This window comes from Astatotilapia calliptera, chromosome 8 (genome assembly GCF_900246225.1).
Source record: "Astatotilapia calliptera chromosome 8, fAstCal1.2, whole genome shotgun sequence".
NCBI classification, from domain to species: Eukaryota; Metazoa; Chordata; class Actinopteri; order Cichliformes; family Cichlidae; genus Astatotilapia; species Astatotilapia calliptera.
Genome location: NC_039309.1, coordinates 4962701 through 4984941, shown reverse-complemented (window position 1 = coordinate 4984941; position 22241 = coordinate 4962701). Strand labels below are relative to the sequence as shown.

The window sequence follows — 22241 nt, the reverse complement described above, 5'->3', positions numbered from 1 at the left end:
AGTTATTTTGTTAGCGTCCATTTCTGTTGTTGTAGGACTTATAAGGATCAGTCTGTCAATAAAATCCAGATCTCCGCACCGTTAGGAGTAAAAACTGGTATATAGTTTGAAGTCGGCACTTTCAACACAAGCTGAAATGAAGACTCGGCCCGGCTGTGTCTTGCTCAGGGTCATTTTAAATCAGTCATGTGATTTGGACATTCACTCCGGAGGGTTAAACAACGTTGAGATTTGACTGGAGAGTGAAAAGTGAAAGGCTGTTTTCTCAGATTGTTGAAAAGACTTTATATCTAAATGTGGGTAAAAAGTGTCAGCATGTAGGAAACATGTTTCCATTGAGACATGCACCACACAATGAGATACCCATTAGAAACAGTTTATCTGTAGATATATAAATAGTATAGAGAAATTTTATATATAAAATGTTATCTGGTAATTTAAGCCTGATCAAAACCACTCAAACAACTATTGAAGTATCTGAAATAATGTTTCTGTTGCAGGTAAAAAACATGACTAACACTGAATAGTAACCTTTTCAGAACAGTGAGAGTAGCTTTAACATTTCTCTTTGTTATAATGCTGCAGTTATATGAGATAAACACTCCACAGCAAGTTGCCTGAAGAGATGCAATTTAAACCAGCTGCTCCATGTTGAAGTTATTGTTGAACCTGTCAGAAGAAAATCAAAGTATTTTCCCATTTTCTAGCCTTTAGCTGTTAGAGAGGAACTTGACCTTACATCGACCTCATAGACCATCCTCCTCCCTGTGTTTCAGTGGGAGTACCTGGCTTTTCTACATGTCAAAAACAAAGCTCAGCTTCCTCTGAGTTCATTAGTCAACGGGGATTGGAGGAGCAGAGGAAGAGAAGGAGCTCCCTTTTTAGTCTGAAACACAGGAACAATTCAAAGACCATTTACACGAGTCCGTGTGACACCCCCATTCAGAGCAGCGATGACAGGGGGAATGCCTGGAGTCCATCCCCCTCAGAGAGGGCCTGTTTAACTGCTGGGAAAAACCAAACATGTCAACCCACAACTGGCTCCTCTGGGTCAAACAAAGAGCATCCCCCAACGTTAGACAAACAGGAACCTCTGTGTCATTCATAAAAATCACCAACAAGGAGAAAACTAAGTGGGTATTAGCCCAGCTGAATGGCCACTCCTGAACTTATTATTTGCCATCTATTCGCAGCGAGTTTCATCTAAACAACTCAGCTCCAGAGAGCGAAATAGAGCTATTACTGTTTTATTTATTTATTTATTCATTTTGCTAGGCCAACATCTCTGAGATTTAAGTTCACCACAAACCTGTGTGTGATCTGATAACCCCTCGTGGCTTCGGTTTGCGGTCCTGACAGATGAGCGGGTCATTCCGGAGCTGAGCCCCAGACACCTCACAGCACTAACACGCTCACATATCATCAGCCTGCCTTTGTGGATGGACTGACCGGTGACACTATAAATACAGAGGTGCTAAGGACTGTTTTGTCAAAGAGAACCTGATTCGGTACATCATAACAAACAGCGGTCATTATGCTCCTCCACCTCATCTATCCGCCGGCAGTCCGTCCATTTTTTTTTCTGGTCCTGCTTCCCTGTTGCGGCCCACTTCTAATCCCCTCATCCGTCTGCTTCCCTCGCTCTTCATTTATCTGCAAAGTCGGCCCGGCTAATAGATGAGGAGGTGCAAAATCAACACAGGATCACTCTGATCTACTTGAGTCAATAAACATTACACATTCGTGCGTGCTTAACACTTTAACGCCAGGTGACCTGACCTCCACTTGACTATCCTTGCATGCATCGTGAACACGGCTGCAAACATCGACTGCGGCGAAACAATAGCTCGAGATTCATCCACAGGGTAGCGGCACAACCTAAAAGCCTCTCGCTGTCCAATGCCGCTTGATCCCACCCTAAAATAAGCAGACTCTGATTGGTCCTGAGTTAACAATGCCTCCTTTAATGAGAATTACACACTAACACCTCTTTTGTGTTTTTTTTAAGAGGATATTCTGAGGTAATGTTATTTGAAAATGTGTAATTTAGGGTGTTAAAAAAACTCCAAAATCATCATGGTGTTTGAGTTTGAGTACAGGCACAGAGAGACACATTAATGCATCTAATTAAGGCCTCATCAAAATCGCAGACAGACGGCACTCTTTCATAAAAATCATAAATTGCGTTATCAATTATTCAGGGCAATGCCATGACTTCATTTTCATCCCTTTTGCGTTTTAATTAGCACCATCCACAGCTTTGGTATTGACATTAATTTGATGGCAATTTATTGATATTCAGCATAACCTATTTAGCTGAGTGCAATTACCAACAAAGAGAAGCAGATAGATGTGGCGTTAGAGTCGCATCCCGTGTTTCGTAAATCAAGGTGAGGAGTTGCTACTGGCCGCGCTAACTGAATCTAACGGCTCTCAGCGGTCATCAGTATGAAAAGATCCAAATGTAAGGAGATAATCAATGGAAAATTGACCAGAGATATGTGTTTAATTGATTCCGACAAAGGAACGTTTCCATAAGCTAGCCGACCTGCGTGCCGATAAGTGCTCCATTCTGCTGCCTTCCTGAAGTCGTGTTAAAACTCAGAGGGGATACATGAATACATAACAATGCATCCAAGCTGCCAGCGGTTTGCCAAAGCCACAATCTCTCATTTGGTTATTCACACTCTCCCAGCATGGTGTTATGAGCTCAGCAGTTGATCCCGCAAGAAAAGGCTGATTTATGTTAGCATGACCAGAGGGAGTTAATGTATTCTCTCATTAAAATCCACTTTAGTTAGGCTGAAAGTCAATCAAAGCCTGGATAGAGAGTGAATCAAAATGAAGGGAAATGGTCGGGTGGGAGGACTAATACGTTACATTAGATCTAACGGTGGTCATAATGCGCCAAAGATTCTATGAAAACACAAAAATGCTCTGAAGATGTTGATGGTGCTCCAGAAGATGGAAAGCAAAGCCAGAGGTCCCCTTAGCGCCTCTTCTCTGAGAGTGCTGGGTGGCAGGGAGCGGCGACGGCAGCGGCGGGACTCGGTCCCAGCACGGAGACGTGTACTTCAGAGGCTCCACTCTAACCATTACTATAAAATGGCCGGTTACATGGAGAGAAACACAGTGAGATGAGGGGGAAAAGCCTTAAATCAGGCAAAATGCTATTCAGTCTTGTTTTTTTGCACATAAAAACATGCCTTACTTTCACGTGGAAGCAGTGTGTTGTAACTGAGAGTGGGATCTAAAAACGTTTGGAAAGACGTGGAATTAAAAATTAACTGATAATATTTTTCCCTGTCCATCAATACTGCATGCCTGTGATGTCTAATAATGGCTGCCTTATGTGCCTGCTCTGTCTTTATTTAAGTGAGGGTGTGTGTCATGCGTGGGCTTTATTACTGTAGTCCCTCGTGCTGCAGAGGTTTTACTGTACATCTGTGGCTGTTACATTTCTAATGGGGATTTTCTTTTCTTTCCATTTCTGTTGTATTTGACTGTGTGAGCTCATAACTGTCATTAATGATTAATTATTCATTTATGTCTGATTGCAAAATACTGGCCAATACAATATCATGAAATAGTGAAAAATGCATCTTTGCTGTTATAAACAACCAGTTCATCAATTATTCTATCATTATTGGCTTGACTGATTGATCAACTTGTTGATTATTTCTTGACTGTAGATCAAATCCCATGATGTATAACGTTACAAGACAGTATTAAAAACGACCAATAAAATCAGGTAGTGTTTTAGCTTTAAATGTGGCCATTAATGAATAATTGTTTGATCGCTAGCTTGTTTGTTTTAAATCCTGAACATCAATCTGTCTGCAACTAACAAACATTGTCAATACTGATTAATTTGTTGATTATTTGTAGATTTTGTATTAATACTTTGGGTAATAAAAAAAAGCTTCTTACGCTGTCCAAAGATGTAATTTTTGCTTTATTAAATGAGCAATAAAACCAGGCGGTGTTTCCACTTTAAACATGGCAATTATTTATTAATCTTAAAGCAACTCGTTCATTTCTTTAATCCTAACGTTAGTCCTGCCTGAAACTGACAAATATTGTCAATATCGATTCATTTCTGGTCTATATGATGTCATAAAATACTAAAAATATTTCCTATACAGTCCAGCTTTTCTGCTATAAACAACAAATTAATTAATTATTCAATTTCCAGTCACTGGCTCGTTTTTTTTTTTTTTCTTTTAATACTGAACATCAGCTTGTCTGCAACTAATAAATATTGCCATTTACAATTAATTTGGTGATTATTGGTGATTATTATATAGATTTAGATTTTCAGACTATAAAATGTTTTAAAACAAGGCAAAATCCTTCTTATGTGCTTGAAAAATAACAGTTTTGATATTATAAATTACCGGTAAAAACCAAATGGTGTTTCAATTCTTACATTTGCTCACTGACTTGTTTGTTCCTCGTCGTAAAACGATTCTCATACTGTTCCAAATTTCAGTTTCTATACTAGTATTATTATTATTATTTACCTCAGACAAGACAGTTAATAAAACAAATATCTGATTACTGACTTGCTTGTTTCCTTTAATCTAATTAACTTGCCTATAACTAAAAAAAATTATTGATTCACTGCTACTGACTCATTTGTTGACTGTTTCTTGCTTGTCGGTTATTACCCTATAAAACAAAAGAGTAATAAAAGAGTGAAAAACGTGTTTTTTATTGTATTACAATTATAAAATAATGAGTTTTGCTATTATAAATGGCCGATAAAACCAAGTGGCATTTCAGCTTTAAATTGAACAGTTAATTAATTAACATCTGCTCATTGGTTACTGATCATTTCCTTTTGTTTGTAAAATGTATTTCATTGCACAAAAATATTCAATTTTGTTACATATTTTTTTATAACTGTATGTATTTTTCTTTTTCATGCCTCAATGCGAGCTCTTTTACTGGTTTCTACAAATTCATCTACTTGTTTTACAATTAAGAAATGGGCATCTGCTTTTAATCCTTAACATCAGCTTCCCATCATAGACTTTTGCTCAAATCCGGTCATTTTTACACCACCCTGATGTGATTTCATACATCTCATCCCTTACAACTAAATAACAGAAGGTACAGAGACAACAAACTGCCTGAAAATCCCAGTGTTTACTTGTTATTTTGGGGTAAAATATCTGTCACATTGGGATTAATACGTATCTGTGCATGATGACCCACCTAGAAGCACAGGTGTAAAATAAGGGCAGAAAGTTGTCATATGCCTCCCTTCTCCTCCACTCAGTCCTTGAGCACGAGGTGCTTTCACAGCGCCTTACGATGCAAGAGGTATTGCAGTGAATGCAGCATCAGGGGGGCAGGACCTGACCCCTGGGTGAACTCTGCTGATGAGGTGAAACAGAAGGCAGAGAGAGGCTCCCCGGCCCTGAGGGGGCTACGGGGAGGAATGCTGCTGATTCCACAGACGAAAGCGAACGAGACCGCAACCTCTTCGATACCGTCCTTGATTAGGAAAAAGGATTCACTCGGTGCACCTTCACCCGCCTGGCGCTCAATCTGCGCACACGCCAGGCTAAATTGATACATTTTTCCTCATTACAGTAGGAGGCCTTTGCAGTACATCCCTCCAGCGAGCCGGCCGTCAGAAGGGAGGAGAGAAACTGAGAGGCACTGAGGTTAAGGGCACAGTGTCTTCCCTGCCCTCCTTCCCTCCCCCTGATTTGATTAGGACTTCAGTCATCGATACATAAACCATGTTTAGAACCTCCTAATGCATGTGTTTGAACCGAAGAAAACACACAGATCATTATATCACAGCTGTATCACCGTCTAATAATACTTAAAAGGATCAGAAATGTATGCAGGAGTGATCAAGGTTTTCTTTTTTTATATGAGTCAGGTCTTAATAAAAAAATCAGACTCGAGATCTGAGCAACAGAACAGAATAAAAACTTTCCTGCAAATATTTAATTGCACTTCTTGACTGATTTTGATTCAGGACATTCGCTTAGGCTGCATCTGCAGAGAGTTATCTACTATTTCTGTTTTTCTGTAACTGTGAACAAAAAAATATATATTTATATTTATGTATTGCCCGTACTCGGGAATAGATGTTAAGTCATTCTCGGTTTTGCTCCACTCCTACATTCAAACATCACGGGCCGGCCACTGTAAAGACACTAAGGGGCTAAATTTACTATGTGACATCGGCTTCCCCCTGGGCAGCCATAAGCAGCGTCTACAGCGACCCTGAATTTCCCTTTTCTAGATTTACTACCACTATTCAAATGCTTAACTGCAGATACAATGATCCTCTAATCGCTGGGGATGGTTTTCAGCTGCTTCGCTGACAGAGACCAAAAAAAAAAAAGAAAAAGAAAGAAACAGTCGTAAGAATATAAATACCAACAATGGAGGAGTTCGGGCCCACAGAGGAGCCTGCGTCTCAGTGATAAAAATGGGATACAGCGCAATCAAAGGCAGAGCCTGGAGGGAAAAACACTCACAAAAAAATCAGCACACTTGCCCTCTGAATGTACAGTTATTGCACCTTTAAAATGCTCCTGTGATCGCCGCTTAAATGCTTTAAATGTAATTTTAAAGAAAGGACCACGATTTTAGAGCAATATCTCACACCTATTACCATTTTATATAAAGCACTCCTATTTATAGCCACTGTTGTTAAACACCATGTCAATAAATAAAGTTATATTTTATGATTTCCGATCATAAATCACCGGCAAATCCAGCTGGCAACAGGTGTGATGGAAAAATGATTCTGTGGAGGAAAATGAGACTGAACGCTTGTTAAAAAACGTCTTAATCAAATTTGATTTATTGACTTATAATTAAAATAAAAATGTTTTTTTAGCTTAAATTATTTTAGAGGACCAAAGTAGTGATTGTTCTAGCTCATGTGGATTCATTTAAATCAAAACAACTGTTCACATTAATTAATAATGAAATTAATACTACTATTTATTAATAATAATGAGCAGGTTTTTCAAACAGAAACTTTTTTTTAGTTTGGGTTATCCTTTAAATTTTGTTGATGAACAGCAAAACCTAACTCTGATATATTATGTTTTAGGGTTTCAATAATTCAGTCTTTCATAAAGAAGAATGACCCATAAATGAAGATTTCTTTTGAAGGATTTTGACACTTTTTAAGGATTAAAAACATTTTTTTTTGCTGAAGAAAACAACAAATAATAATAAAAAAAATAATTAAAGTATCATGGCAGCAGCTAAATGATTCAAATTTATTTAAAACATTAAAAGCTTCTTAAAAACAAAGCCAAGTAATTATATAACTATCAACTAGATTTCTTTTTTTTTTTAAATCATTTACAAACTTTTTAAAACTTTTTTGTTGCTCTTATCTTTTTGAATTTCTTTATAATATTGTAATATTAAAAAAATAAACCAAAAAAAGAAAGAAAAAGACCAAATAAGAAAAAAAAAAGCCAAAACCACGTCAGTCGAGCTTCATTCGCAGGGAAACGGTAAATCAGCCTCCGTGACAGTAACTGCCGCGGAAGTCATTTAAAACTAATTTTTTTGACAATATACAAATGAACTCATAAAAAAATAATATAATATAAAACAGTAAGGATGATCATTATTCAGCGAATGTTTCTGCAGTATTGGTCAAGTTTTAAAATAATGTTTGCCCTCAGTTTTTAGCTATTTTTCCAAGCGACAACCAAAATTACACTCAGCATATTAAATTACGCAAAACAGCCTAAAAACGTAAAAAATTATGTTTATTTTACATCTCATAAAAAAGTTTTCATTTTAACTGTGATTAGTACTGGAGGGAATTTATATTTTAAAGTTAACTGACTAAATTTAAGTAATTACTGCATCCGTACTGCCACACAGGACCAAGTTCCTGTGTAATTACATGTGTTTCCATTCGACTCCTGATTTCTTTCAGATGAGCCAACTCACGGGAAAGGCTGCTGTAACTCAGGGGTGAAAAATTACCATTGTAGATAAGCGATCTTAAAACAGCATACAAGCCCACAGCAGCCCCTGTCCCACTTGGCACACGCTCAGAGCGGTGACTTCTCCCAGCCGTGCGCAGAGCTCGGAGTAAAGAGGGATGCATCCTCGACATGCTCGGATAACTCCACAAGGGCAAGTTAATGACCTTAAAGTGCTACATTACAGCAACAATTAAACACAAGGATCCCAGAGGCACCGGGAGCCGCCGTGTCACTGTCTGTGTACAGGCCAACACATCTCTCCCATCCCCATTTATTTCCCTAAGAAATCAGCGGGGCCACCTGGGCTTGGCATTGAAACTTCATTCATCTCCAGAAATGGATTCCAGTGGAGGGCAAAATCAAATTCTCATTTGCAAGGAAGGGGGAAAAAGAGAGGGAGTGAATGCAGGAGGTACCTGGGAACGCTAACCTCTGGGTGAACCCGCCGCATCTGATAGTTTTGCTATTTGTCTGTGACATTGACAGCTCTGGGGGAGATTAGGAGCCACCCTGCCCCGGCTTCCCACTTTGCATTCTGCCTATGCGCCTCTTTACAGATGGACTGCTGCACATTTACCTTCGCCTGTTTTCCCTAGGTTTCAGCACGGCACTGCCGCACCAGAGGCAACGAAGGGATGTAATTATATGCCGTGCGACAATAAAACAAAGCAAATGAGAGGAGAGCTGCATCACGGGGCTTTCAAACCAGGAGGATGCAGAAAACTACACCGTGCGGCTTTTGGTGGTGGTGATGTGTGTGTGTGTGGGGGGGGTTAAAGCCGGAGATGAGAGTGATGGATGCCCTTCGGTTAAATACGTCCAAATCCCCCCTTCAAGCCGCTCTCTTCTTGCCAGGCAGCGTGAGTGAGTGTGTGAGAGAGAGTGTACAAGATTAATAGTGTAAACAGCGAGGGAGAGAGGGAAAGAAAGGCAGCCAGGAGAGAGGGAGAAAGAAAAGACTATCAGCATCTGCAGCAGCACAGTAGCCCTCGGGGAATAGCGTGAACTTTTGAACCCTGATGGCGAGCAGTCGCAGCGATGCACAGAGCCTGCGCCTGCCTCGTAATGTGTGTGTGAGTGTGTGTGCTTCTAGAAAAGCACACAGACACCAACTGAAGGAGAGGAAAAGAGAGTGACGGAGAACAAGGAGGAAGAGGGGAGGGTCATTAGCATATTCCTCGCTTCCTCGCAAACGAGCAGCCGCTACCCAAATGTCACAAAATCCATACGCCGATGAACGCGCTGAAAAATGGATCTCCGGGCGGATATTCTGACGGACAGACAGCGCACGGCTACGTCTGAAGAAACTCTGTGTGCTCTGAGACGGCGTGGGCGATTATTCACACGCGCAGACGGGTCACGGGTTGGCCAAGCAAAGAGGCCAAAGGTCAAAAGTTCAGTGAGTGGGCAGACAGGCCAACAAACCTGCAAGCAGGTCACGTATGCAGACCCGAAATACTTTCCAGGTGGATTTAAAAGAAAGAAGAGAAACTGCTATGAAGCAGCTCAGCAGCCATATTTCAACATTTGCCCACAAACCTCCTCCTTCCCCGTGACTTCATTTCGAACACAGACAAGGGCCAGTTGGCACATTAAACATTGCTGATTAACCCCCTAATGGGGCATCAATCCGTCAGCTGGCATCGCTTTTCTTCTACCTCACAAGCCAAGGGACCGAGCAGGGCACGCTGCACCCTCCTCAAACACACTGCACGTTACACAGCTTTTTTCCAGCTTCGGCCAAAATGACAGAATTCAGATTTAATATTCTATTTACTGGCACCGTGTAATAATGTTGTTACTGTGCACTTGGCTCCTCATATTCAAATGAGAAATAGGCGACAGCAGTGAGACATAACTTCAAATTGGTTATCCTACCGCATTCTTGTGCCAGTAATTGGTTTAGGAAATTGGGCCAGCGCAGCGATCGCTAACACGAGTCACCTTCCTTCATTCTTAACACTGGCCATAAGAGCACACCTGCGTTTGCAGCCAAAACTATCAGTTCATTAATCAATTTATCGACTGAAAACAGAAGCTCCTCTTGTTCCAGCTTTCCCATTCTTCGTCTAATGTGACTGTAGACCTGAAAACTTTAGCTGCCTGATCAAAAAAAAGCTAATTCCCTCCTATTTTTTTTTCTTTAGAAAACAAGCTGCCGCCCTTCCTGCCTACATTTCAAATTAAATAATCTTAAAATTTAAAATGTTTATTGCCACACCTGAGATAATGCAGGCTGTACGGCACATCAAACTAAAATCATCACAATCACAAAGAAGACAAGGGATACGTATCAAAAGCGCCATCTTTTTCCTGCACGCCTCCTGAAACAAAGCTCTTTCTGCAGTGCTCTGTCATCGCAGCAGCTTCCCAGCAAACATCCCCGAGCGCCCAGCGGTGCTCCCCAATCAAAGAAAAACAAACAGGCGATTTCGACTTCGTAAACTTGACCTGCAAACAGCATGACAGGGCTAAAAGCCCCACATCACACACCGTCTCCTGGGGTCTAAGTGAGTGTGTTAAAGAGATTTTTGCGCGCCAGAGGGGGAAATTTTGTGCCTATATTTGTTTATGTATGCATAATGTGCTGGAATGGTGTTTGAGCCTCAAACAGCATCGAGAGAGAGAGAAGGGTGGAGGGTGCTGAAGCGGGCAGACGTAGATGGGGTGAGGCTGCAGGCGCGGTCAGGTCACCGGTGCGGTCGGCGGGTGAAACTCAGTTCACATTACCATGCAGACAACCCGGGCTAACAATGGAGGCTCCATCTGTTCCTGTCAGCGATTACAAATCTGGTGTCACCCAGTCCGCTGAAGACAACAGGCCACCGCATCTAATCAAACGGCACAGGCTCCTCCTGCGTGTAGAAGCAGCCATCGACTTCACACTCACTCACTCTCTGGTTAGGGAACACAGAGAGGCGAAGGCAGGCAGTCGATTACCACGGATAATACATCCTCCAAGTCACAAAGTCTCCATTGTGTACAGTAGGATTTAAAAAAAAAAAAAAGAAAAAAAAGAATGACACAATTAAACTCAAGAGAGAAAACTCAATTTTCTACCTTCCCTTCTCCTTATCGCTACTCTCTGAATCCCACAAAATTATCATTAATTTTCAGTTCCTCTGAATGAAAAGAAAGTTCGAATATCATGGTTAACTGTTCCTCCTAAAATGTGGCTGATTTCATTAAGCGCCAGCGCCATTATTTCAGACCGCCCGGCAGAGAAGTGCGAACCATTTCTTTCAGCTGGCAGTGAACAGAGAATGAACTATGAACTCCGCATGCCCTTTTACTGAGGACACAGGCCATTCACTATGCTAACATGGTCGCCGTCCCCCAGCAATAAAAGACGGAGCGCTGCAAGGTGAACATTTGTCTTACAAAGTCAAATGTTATGATTATCGATCTGACAGTACAATGTGTGTGCGGTTTTTTTTGGGTTTTTTTTAAATCAAAGCAAAATACAAACAGGGGATTAAAAAACTGATTACGGCAATTCGGGATAATTGGCTCCTTCTCACATTCAACACAGACAATGGCGTGACTGCGTTTTCGAGCTGTAACAACTATCGCTTTCCGCAGCAACAGACGGTGCCGTTTGTAGTTTGGTGTGTTACAATTATAGCCTTAAGGGAAAATTTTTTTAAGCATTTCATACTTTGATTTTGTTTGTTTCCCACAAAGCAAATGTCCTCTTGTTTATTGTAAAATGAACAATTTCAAAAAATGAATTATCGCGGTCTTATTGTTGGCTATCTTCGCGCCATCTGCCGTGATTTGTTTTCTCGATTTTTCCAAAGTTGCCCAGTAAAGGCGACGGTTACTCTTCTGTGAGCAGAAGAGCTCATTAAGCCGTTTACAAATAAATAAACGGGGGGGTTTGTGCTCGACTTCATCCAGCTGGCATTAAATACCGGTATCGCCAAAATGATTGGAAATATTCCTGTTTCTCGACTGGGAATTTCCACATGCGTCCCTGCTTTATCTCAAGAAAGACGCTAAAACAGCAGCGGAGATGGGCACCTGAGGCAGCAGAGGCAATAATGCCCACCTGCGGCATGTCATGTCAAGGGCTATTAGCTGGCACATAGCGTCAGAAATACAAAAACTCTGAATGGGAGGGAGGCGAATCAGAGAAGGGAAGATAGAAAGAAAGATTGATACAGGGAGAGAGGGATGGAACACTCATGGCCCCTCAGGTACAGTGTTGTATTTCAAACCCGGTTGTGGAAGAATAGAGGGGCTCAGCTTCTATCAATCACTGCATTAGCCTGCAGCTACAAAGCCTCCTCTCTGTGTGGGCAGCCTCAACACCTCCCATAGTACACACATGCAAGGATCGGGAGCGGAGCCCAGGAGCCGCCACTGGAGGGAGCTCTAGGTCACCATTCAGGCTTTTGCAGCCACCACAACCCCCCACACTGTTTTTTTCACCAGCATCAGCATGGCCTTACCTGCACACTACCAAGGGAGGAAGAGCAGAGGAAGGAGGAGCTAAAGGAGCCTGGCAGAGAGGTAGGACACCAGCAAGGAGGAAAATTTTACACATGTGGTCTATTCTGTTCTAATTAAAAAGGGCGAGCGCCAAAGTAGAGAAACCTACGCATCCTGTGGTGAGGTGTAGGTGTGTCAGTGAGAATGCCGGGGGATAGTGTGTTAAAATTGCATTGTTTCCTGTCACAGTTATTATTAAATCATATTTAAGATTTCACTGTAGCTGTAAGAACGTAGCTTCGGTCTGTTTGTAGGCTGCAAAGCATTTAAACCATCTTTTCAAGTACAGTGTGAAAAAGAGCTACAGCTAGTGACTAAACGTCCACGTGATCCGACATAACAAGTACTGTGTTTAAGTGCAACAAGGCATCAGACATGAGAATGAGAGCCTTATAACTAAACACCATGAAGTGCTGCTCTCTTCCATCTGCTTAATACTGTATATACTGTATTTGTCAGTCAGGGTACCAAAATAACAATGGCAGGATAAAGGTGCTCTTAAAGCACTGTTACACACATAAAGTGGTATCGTCTGTGTAAACACTACATTTCAGGGGTTTAGCGCGCAGAACTCCAGGCACTATTCATAAGCGATCTCTGTGGGCCATCCGTATCTCTCGTGCATATTTTTTAAATAAACAATTGAGCTGACGGCTATTTACAACAATGTCTAGTGGTCATTAGGCTAGCCTGTAATGAACTGTCCGTATGATGCATTCATGCATAGTTTGAAATCTCCACACATTTCTCCATACTTTAGTCTATGATTACTTTATGGTTAAATGAGTTTTGCTTTCGGAGGTCAAACCAGATCTTCAAGGCACATCATAATAATTGTAAGTAATGCAATTATCTTGATAATTGTTAAAGTTTAATTAATAGTCCAAACCGATTGGTGTTTATATAACTGTAACACTGAAACTGCAGCAGCTTGTGGTTGAGCAAGCTTAATAATGGCTAAAATTAATAAGAATAAATTAGATTTATGATATGTGCAATGAACTGACATAACAGCTGTTTTCTGTTAACGTTTTTTTAAATGATCAAACACGAAAGTTAGAGATACGGCACTCTAATGGTGGCTGATATAAACTGGGTGATTTAATAATACATGAAAATGTTTCTGAGAGTGTACACAGGTATGTTGGTGTGCTGCCTGATGGTGTGCTTCATTAGAACTGCAAAGGCTGAATAAATGACCCCATCGCAACACAAGTAAAAATTTTCAAATTAAGAGGCATTATCATTGTGCTAAAATTATATTTCATCAGCCTGAAACAAACAGGCTTGTACAAAAATGCCCTGCTCACCCCATGGCGCACCGCCATGAGAACCATTGGTGCAACATACAATAAAGGATAATGCTGCCTGATGTCAGTGCTGCTAAGCTTTCATTTGGAGACGCACCTGCTGCTGCTTTTCTGGCCGTTTCTGAAATTAAGGGCCATCAGTTTCATGGTTTTAACTTGTGCTCGGTCTAACACTGGCTCGCTGTCTTTACCACCTGCTGTTAGCTAAACCCTTGCTAACCTGGTAGTCGTGCAGCTCACTTTTCTTTTGAAAGAAATGCATTAACAACAGACTTTCCTCAGTTTGCTCCCTCTCCTTTCTTCCTTTTCTTTTTTGACGCTTTCTTGAGGAAAGACATGATTCAAGGTGCACATTTGCATTGGCCACATGAAATAAATTAGCTACGCTGAAAAAGCGAGTCTGAGCAAACTAAACAATTTTACATCGTTTGTAAAGTGAAAGGTAGAAGTGGCAGCAGCCTCAGCAATATTTTTGTAACCAAAGTCACTCGACTGATTCATTCATGCAATAATTACATAGACACACAAAGACAAACTTCTCATTTCAGGCTTGCTATGACTACTCCCAATAGTCCAAATTTCCCCCCAATACCTGTCACAGATTTGGGTGGAAGATATGATAATGTCAATATTTATGCTAAATATGGTCAGTAGAAGAGGTCAAAGAATGAATCCTGTGGAACGCCTGCACTCATGACAAAGAAGGGCACAACACAGTGACAACTCCTCTTTACCTTTTGTTTAAAGCAACTTATAGCCTTTTAGCAGAAACAGAAATAGTCACGTAACGCTCAGGGTGAAATGTAATACTTTGGTGGTTGTTAAAACGTAGACAAAACACCCTCTGTGAAGGTGTTATGTCTTTATACTATGATCTGTAAACTGTAATGTACACATAAAAAGAGTAGACCCAACAAATGTGGAATGACTGCGATTAAATTAAATCTATTTTTAAGATATGTAAGGTGGTATCTGTTTGGCCTACCTTCTGTTGCACAGCCATTATTTAGAAAATTAAGGGAAATGCAAAATATATACATTTTGCATTTTTAATGTTTCTTGAAGAAAACAAAAATAATATATTATTATTCAGTGACTTTACTAGTCAGGTCTAGTTTAGATGAACTTGGGCTGTATGTGGCCCATAAACTAAAGTGAACAGTTTTTTGTTGTTGTTTTGTTTTGTTCTTGCCGTGCACAGACAAACACACACATCTCTCACAAATCTCTGCAGTGCACCTACAATAGCCCACACAAAGGAGGAACCAGCCATCAGGACTGCTGTTAACTTACAGTCAGCCACTCCATCTTCCTGGTAGTCAGACACTACTGAGGCGTCGTCTGAAGGGGCCGAGCGACCCAGGCTGGAACTGCGGTTGTCATCAGAGCCTTCATCTTCCCTTAAATCCGCTGGTGGTAGTGATTGTGTGAAACAGAGAGATAAAGGAAATGTCACTAAGAGAGATAATTAACAACAGACTTTATGGCCTCATCTTTAAAAACTACACAGTATGTGATGGAGATTAAGAGATTGTTACTTACATCTTATAGGAAACTCCTCGGGGTTTCTGCAAAACCAAAACAGGTACAAATCAAAAACTACATTTTTGCAGTGACTTGCAAAGGTTTCTGTGCTTTCATTTTCAGACAGCTTCGCTCCAGCATTACTTCTGAAATTCAGTAATTGTTTCTTAAGCAGAAGACCACAAAACCACAAGGATTCTATAGCAGAGCTTGTGTCTCTTATCATGCAGTGCAGGCAGTGCCGACTTCCGGAGTAAGCTGTCACCAGTACTTCATACAAGAGGTTGACTTTTTTGGGCTCGTGCTCAAGAATTAAATCACATTTAATTGTCTCAATCAAGAAAAGATTATTGCACGAGATCTTTAAAAGCTGTTTTAACAATAAGAGCAAGAATTAGGTCTCGAAGGTGACACCATTAGACTTAATCAGCTCCTTCAAATGTAATCATGCAAACTGTGTTTAAAGCAATTACAGCAACAATTAAAGGTTTTGTGTGGCATTATCAGCTAAAATTAGATAACGGAGTCTTTGAAATTACTTTTAAAAGTGGGTTTCTGGGCCTCAGATTTAGAGCTTCTTCAAAAGGATAAAATCATACCTTGAATGGACGACCCTGAAGTTATTCAGCAGAACCTCTCGTGTCTCTTCTGCAGATTCACTCAGGTTCTCACCATGAAGAATCTCTGTCACAAACAGCTCGCAGTCTGAGGGCAGCAAACCATTTATGCTAAATTAAAGCAACCTTGGCATTGCGCATTTCCTGTATTGTTCTTCAGTCTTCTGTTATGCATGTTGTATATATAACAGAAACTACAGATGTAAATTAGCAGTTTTGCTTCAATCTGACATGTTTACATGCTATATTTTTATCCTTGTGCTAATTAGCATGCACTGTCCCTGTTAAATAACCACGAACATAAAAAATAAAAAAAATAAATTAAGCACTGAGGGTTATGAGTGACTAAAGGGTCACGATCATGAAGCGCTTACACAGAATAATGCACTACAATGCACTCAAACAAAGCAAACCCTGCAGTCTGTGTTAGCGTACCTCCATGACTCTCGAAGTGCGGCCTGCACAGCAGAGGCGACCCTCGGGAGCATTTTACGTGGCCCCGGAGCGTAACAAAAAAAAAAAAGGAACGCAACAGTTCATGGCATACTGTGATATAACAGCGCAAAATGAAACCGAGGGAGCATTTCTCTGCAATTTCAACACTTTTATTGTAGCCATGATGGCAGATTAAACCTTCCTAACTTTGACAAATACAGCTGGTGTTAAGAAATGCCAAGAGCCATCTCGCATGCGGTTAAACAACAATAAACCAGCACAAAAATGATAATTACCAGCATAAACCACCATCTGATGAACAGAGACATTATAAACAATAACTGAAAGTGTTTAATGTGGGAGCCTCAATTACACTAGCTTCCAAACTGGCATCCAGACAATAAACTTTAAGAATACTTTCTATCTGGTACTTTCATATCTTTGTTCCTAGTTTATCACTCACAAATCTCGCATCAAGTTTTCTCTTTTATAAAATATTGCTTTATGTTTCACAGTCCTCTCTTTGTGCTGAGCTCATGAAGATGTTTGACACATTAAAGGAAAAACCACCACGTGCTGACAGCTTCAGTATGCCTTAAATCTCCACTTTTTAGGAACTCTAAAGGAGGGCTGAGCATAGCTCTTCCAAAAAGCCTTTCACCCACTGGTGTTTTAATGGAGGACAGTGCAAATACTGTAACACCAGTCCAAAATCTCACAGGTGTGAGATGGTTAAGATATCGTTACTGCAAAGACCACAGCATATGACTCACCTTATCAAACCATCCGGTGAGCCTTTAATAACTTCTTATACTGGTAGAGACCACTCCCATCACAATGCAAATCATCACCCAGGAAAAACTTTGTATTGGTTTTGCTGCGGAAACTCCACATGTAGATTTTTGAGGAACGAAAAAACTATTGACCTGTTAAGTCTGATGTCATTAGCCATTTTCAGGTCCAAATAATTCTTCAGTTCCCCAAGTCAAACAAATGGGGAGAAACCACTGAGAGTTTAAACATTGAACTTAATATAAATGATCACTCGGGGTGTTCACACAGGCTTAAAATGCAGACATCCATGAAGGAAAGGATTTCCAAGGTTTAGCTGGCTAAGTTAGCTGGCTAATAGAAAACTAAATATTAGCAATGTTTGTGAAGTTGGGTTAGCTGACATATGATCCACTACTTGTTGGCTAGCTCAAAGCTATGTTAGGATAACACAAACACATTAGCAGAATTAAGATGTAGAATGAGCGTTAAATTTTTCTCAATTAAAGTTGTGGGTCCCTGAAAGCCAGAAACAATCGCCATCACATGGCAGGAAGAAAACGCCGAAAATGGATAAAATTTCATCCAGAAGAACGTCTGAGACAATACATCAGTAACACAAGGTTAGTAATTAATATGTCGCTATGGTTTGGATTACTTGGATTAGTCATGTAATGAAACTCACTTAACAACTTGTCCAAATCTAGAAATACATTTAGGTTTCTATACATTTTCAGTCCTGTTAGGTAATGTGGTAATGTTGATCTCACCTCAATAGGTAACAAACCATCCACGAGGTCAGAGTTGACACTCTGACTGGCTGCTTCTGGCCCCCGGGTTGCATATTTAACAGCAATACTCTAAGTAAAGACGTGACTCAAACCAAGCCAGCAAAACAATACCATGAGATGCCATCTCTGTCTGGGTCAAGAGTTTAGATATTTCCTTCAACTAGTCACCTGCACCTCAATACTTTATGCTTTCCTTCTACTTACTTACTAAAAGAAAAAAAAGGGCAAACACATAAGGCTATCATATCCCTCTAAAGTAAACTGCAAACTTGATTTGATGAGGTGGAAACATTACAGAGAAATGTGACACCAATCTTTATGATAATGAAGGCCAGAACAGGTCGGTCAACATCACTTATCTGATTCAATTTCATGATGCACCCACTCATATTCTACAGAGATGTTCTGGCCCATGCAAATGTTCTTCCAAAAGCCTGTTGGCTGGCTTAGCAGTGGATGCAAATGTAGTAAATGTCACGGCAGCAGTGAAGATCTATGAAAATTGTTAAGATGCAGTGTTAAAAGTTCTCTATAACACTGTGTGCTCAACAGGTGGGAGCTCAACTCTAAAGAGTGCCTACTTAAACTGACTTTAAAGTTAAACTTGTCTATGGGGAAAGAAAGATATGTTAAATGTAAAAAAATAAATAAAGATATTACCATACAGAAGCCTCGTGAAGTCGTCCACATTTGTCCCCATTCCTTTGGTTCACCTATCCAAAAAATAAAACTTCAATTTGATGATTTATCAGACTTATTCAGCTCCTTTAGGCTTTGGGTTTTACTCCACAATGTAGCCTACGTAGCTCCAGTCTTTAACGTACCGTTACAGCTCAATGAGACTTAAAAAGGAACCCGGCACACATACACTGTAGATCAACTCACCACCTGTGGCCTTTTGCAATGAAACTTCCGTGCATGCATCAACATTTGCACAAAACGGGGAGGAGCAGGTGCACAAATGACAACTTCCTCTGCATTCTGGTTTCTCAGCTGAGAGCAAAGAAGCTCTGCCTGACAATGAGACAAAAAAAAAACCCACCGCTGTCTGGCTTATAAGGCTTAGTAGGTCATGTACATGAACTGCTGCCTGCCGGTGTTATTACAAAACTGCATGTGGTAAATGCACAACCACGTCTAGACAAGCAAACTAGAAACTAATGCAAAGTTATTCCACATAAAAATCAACAAATCTGGAAAAGGTTCCCACCTGACCCTCTCTGAATAAGCATTTATTTTTCAGACTCTAGCACAGGACCATCATGGACCACATACAGCCCAGTTTGATCTTAAGAGGGCCAGGCTAGTAAAACTCTTAATAATTCATATTTATTTATTGGTTACTTAATTACTTTGTTGTAATATGAATGGCTACAGGTGAGGTCTTTATCAGTGGAAACAAATGAAAATACAGTTAAAATTCCAAAGCCCCCCATTGGGCCAGACTGGAGTCTTATGTTTGACACCCCTGCTCTAGCATATTTAATGAAACCATGTAAAACTTTACCTTCATATTACAAATATTTTTTTTAATTACAGGCCCTCCTAGTGCATCTGGGTTATCAAAATCTAGCACTTTTTAATTTGCTTTATTTTTTTTTAGCTGAAAAAACACATTTAAACTCTGCTAGAAACTGCAACTTAACACATTTTTACGCCCACACCAAGTCTCACAATCTGGGGCAAAATTCTTGGTTTTTTTCTACACAAATTTTTTCTACATCACTTATATATCACAGTGTCAGCAGCAAAACTCCTCCATTTTAAGGCAGCTGACTTAAAGGAAGCATTGGTAACCTAGATGTTTGATCCAACAGTTAAGAAAACTCAAAATATCAAGGTAACATGATTCAATAACTTGTGTTACACTGCTCTGCAACCTCTGCTGGCCTCTTTCACAGAGGCAGTGAAAGAGTTGTTGGGTCTTGTCCACACATTGTAAGGTAAGAGTAAAGGCTACTTCCTGCCAGACCTGTTTGTGCTCTCAAGAATGCAATTGTGCACTTGACTTACTTGGGTTATCTTGTAAATTAAAATAAAACCCATGTTTCTAAAAACTCTGGTGTCAGTCTTCATTTTATATTGTGGCTTATAGGTATACAGGATTGTAATTGTGGTATTTACAGCCCAAAGTACAGCTTGTGTGTACTTTAATCGTGATAGGATTTACTAGCATTGACCGTAGCTCTGTAAACCGATTAATTTACCTTAAAAAATATTTAGGTAAATTGATAATACACACATGAAAAATGTATCATGATATACCTCCAGAGTAGCTAAGTTTAATTTAGCTAAATAAAGTCTGGTGAAAGTGCTTGGCTTTTTAATTAACTGGAGGAAGTATTTAGAAAACCTTGTTGTTGTTATGTCGCCTTCAGTGCACATACTGCACAGCTGGAGTCACAGGCCAGAACTAAAACTTAGCACTATTATTCTCATAATGAAAGTAACTGCTGTTTAATTTGTCTAGCTGTCCATGCAAGTTTTATATTAGCCTAATTTAGCATGCTAGGCTAAGTTAAGTTAGCCTAACTTCGCTACAATCGTTGATAGGCGTTTATTAGCTAATTTTGGCTTCTTTAAAGTCAGCTAAATGGCCCTTCAATGTTTATCTTCTATCATTTTTCCTGTTAAGGTTATATACTTGCCAGTTAACGTGGAAATAAAGGTGGGAAGCTATTTTAAATGTGATTTTAGATAGCGATCTTTATGTAAGTCTTCTCCCTGCGTGCGGCTTTCAAGTGCGTATGTTTTCCGTTTTTGCTACTGAACCTGAACCTCATCCTGAACTACCAATGTGGTTATAAAAGCGTTTCAGAACCATATTCTGATAAAGGTGAGCTACAATTCCTCGACCTTTCACAGAAAGATAATTTTTTAAAGTTTTATTTTACTGACCGCTTTTTGTTTTTGTGCAAATGCTGAGTTCAAGTACGCCCAGTCTTTCAATCTTTAAAATGGTAAATTTAATTTGTAGCAGGAGAGATTTTTTTAGGAAGTAATAACCTAATGGGGATGTCTAATGCTTTCCCTCTAGTAGATATTGTGTTCTGAATCTGTCTTTCTTTTTTCTTTTTTTTTTAAGATGAGAATATAAATATCAACAGGGATGCAGTTAACATATAGCTTTGTTACTGAATCTGAATTTAACTGGTTAAACATTACCTTCTGCATAAATAGCACATCTTGGCAAAGCGGGTATCATAAATTCTCAGTTTCACTGCTTAAATATGACACTTTCATGGGTCTTTGGTTTTGGCTGAAAAACTAATTAGTATATTTATGACAATAAATGAATGCAGCTTCACTAAATTGGCCCCTCACTATTTGACAGGGCCTGGATGAATGGTTACGTTTGCCAGCAGAGGATGACCTGGATTGGACTGGGCTCAGCTGAAATGAGCAGAGGAGGCTGTGGTAGTAGCTATATTAGAAATAGAAATATTGGTGGTTGTTGCTATTGTGTTATTGATCCTCTATTACTGAAAGCGTGTGAGGAAAGCCATCAAATAAGCAAAGCTCAATCAGACACAGCTCACATTGACAGAAAACACGACGTATCAATCAAGTGATGTATGGCTGATACCATATTTTAAACTATAGACAAGATTTTTATTATTTCAGATCTTAAACTTGCATTTTTTAACTCTTAATGCAGCATGTTGACTCTAATCTTAATCGTTGCAGCTGCGATGATCCTGTTTTTATTTAAAAATCTTTTTTTTTGATCACCAAACAATACTTTCACGTGTTTTCACATGTTTTCATGTTAAATTCTGTCTCATGATGGAGTCCTTCCTTGTCACTTCTCCACAAGAACCCGTGGGGTCAGGGCGAGTTGAATCCCATGTCAGGATTGTCCCCACACTGACCTGTGCCTGACTGGCCTTCCAGCAAAAAGCCCCTGTGAAGGTAAGAGGAACTGGGGGTCCCCTCCCCTGGAAAAGAGGTTCCCTCCCCTTGACAGCTCCACAGAGCCCCAGCCACCTGCCTGCTGGGTCAGCCCCATATGAAAAGGGAAGCCCTTTGTAATCCAACGGGGATTACACCACCCAACAATGCACCGCTGAAAGAGCGACAAAAGCCCTGTATCAAACGCCGCCGAGGGGGAGCAAGACTATGATCTCCCACTACTACCAACACTGACTCCTCTGCTGCCTCTCATCTCCCCAAGAGGCTCTCACCCCCTTCAGCATTTGCTGCCTCTGTCCTCCTTCTGCCCTCTCTCATCTCCGGGATCTGGCCTTTTATCAGCGCATTCCTTTTCATTTGCATTGCGGTGTGGGGAGGGACAGCAGGTCTCTCTGA

General features: G+C 40.3%; 1 protein-coding gene across 1 annotated transcript in view; it reads right to left on the bottom strand.

The window, feature by feature from the left end:
* skap1 (src kinase associated phosphoprotein 1) overlaps positions 1-18946 on the bottom strand; it is a 37591-nt gene extending 18645 nt beyond the window's left edge. Inside the window, exons 1-5 of the mRNA XM_026178057.1 lie at positions 18819-18946; positions 18594-18646; positions 15919-16024; positions 15338-15363; positions 15089-15205 (exon numbers count right to left, since the gene is read on the bottom strand). Of these exons, the coding sequence (XP_026033842.1) occupies positions 15089-15205; positions 15338-15363; positions 15919-16024; positions 18594-18633 (289 nt within the window). The 5' untranslated portion in view covers positions 18634-18646; positions 18819-18946. The remainder of the gene's footprint in view (positions 1-15088; positions 15206-15337; positions 15364-15918; positions 16025-18593; positions 18647-18818) is intronic.
* Between the last annotated feature and the right edge of the window lie 3295 nt (positions 18947-22241).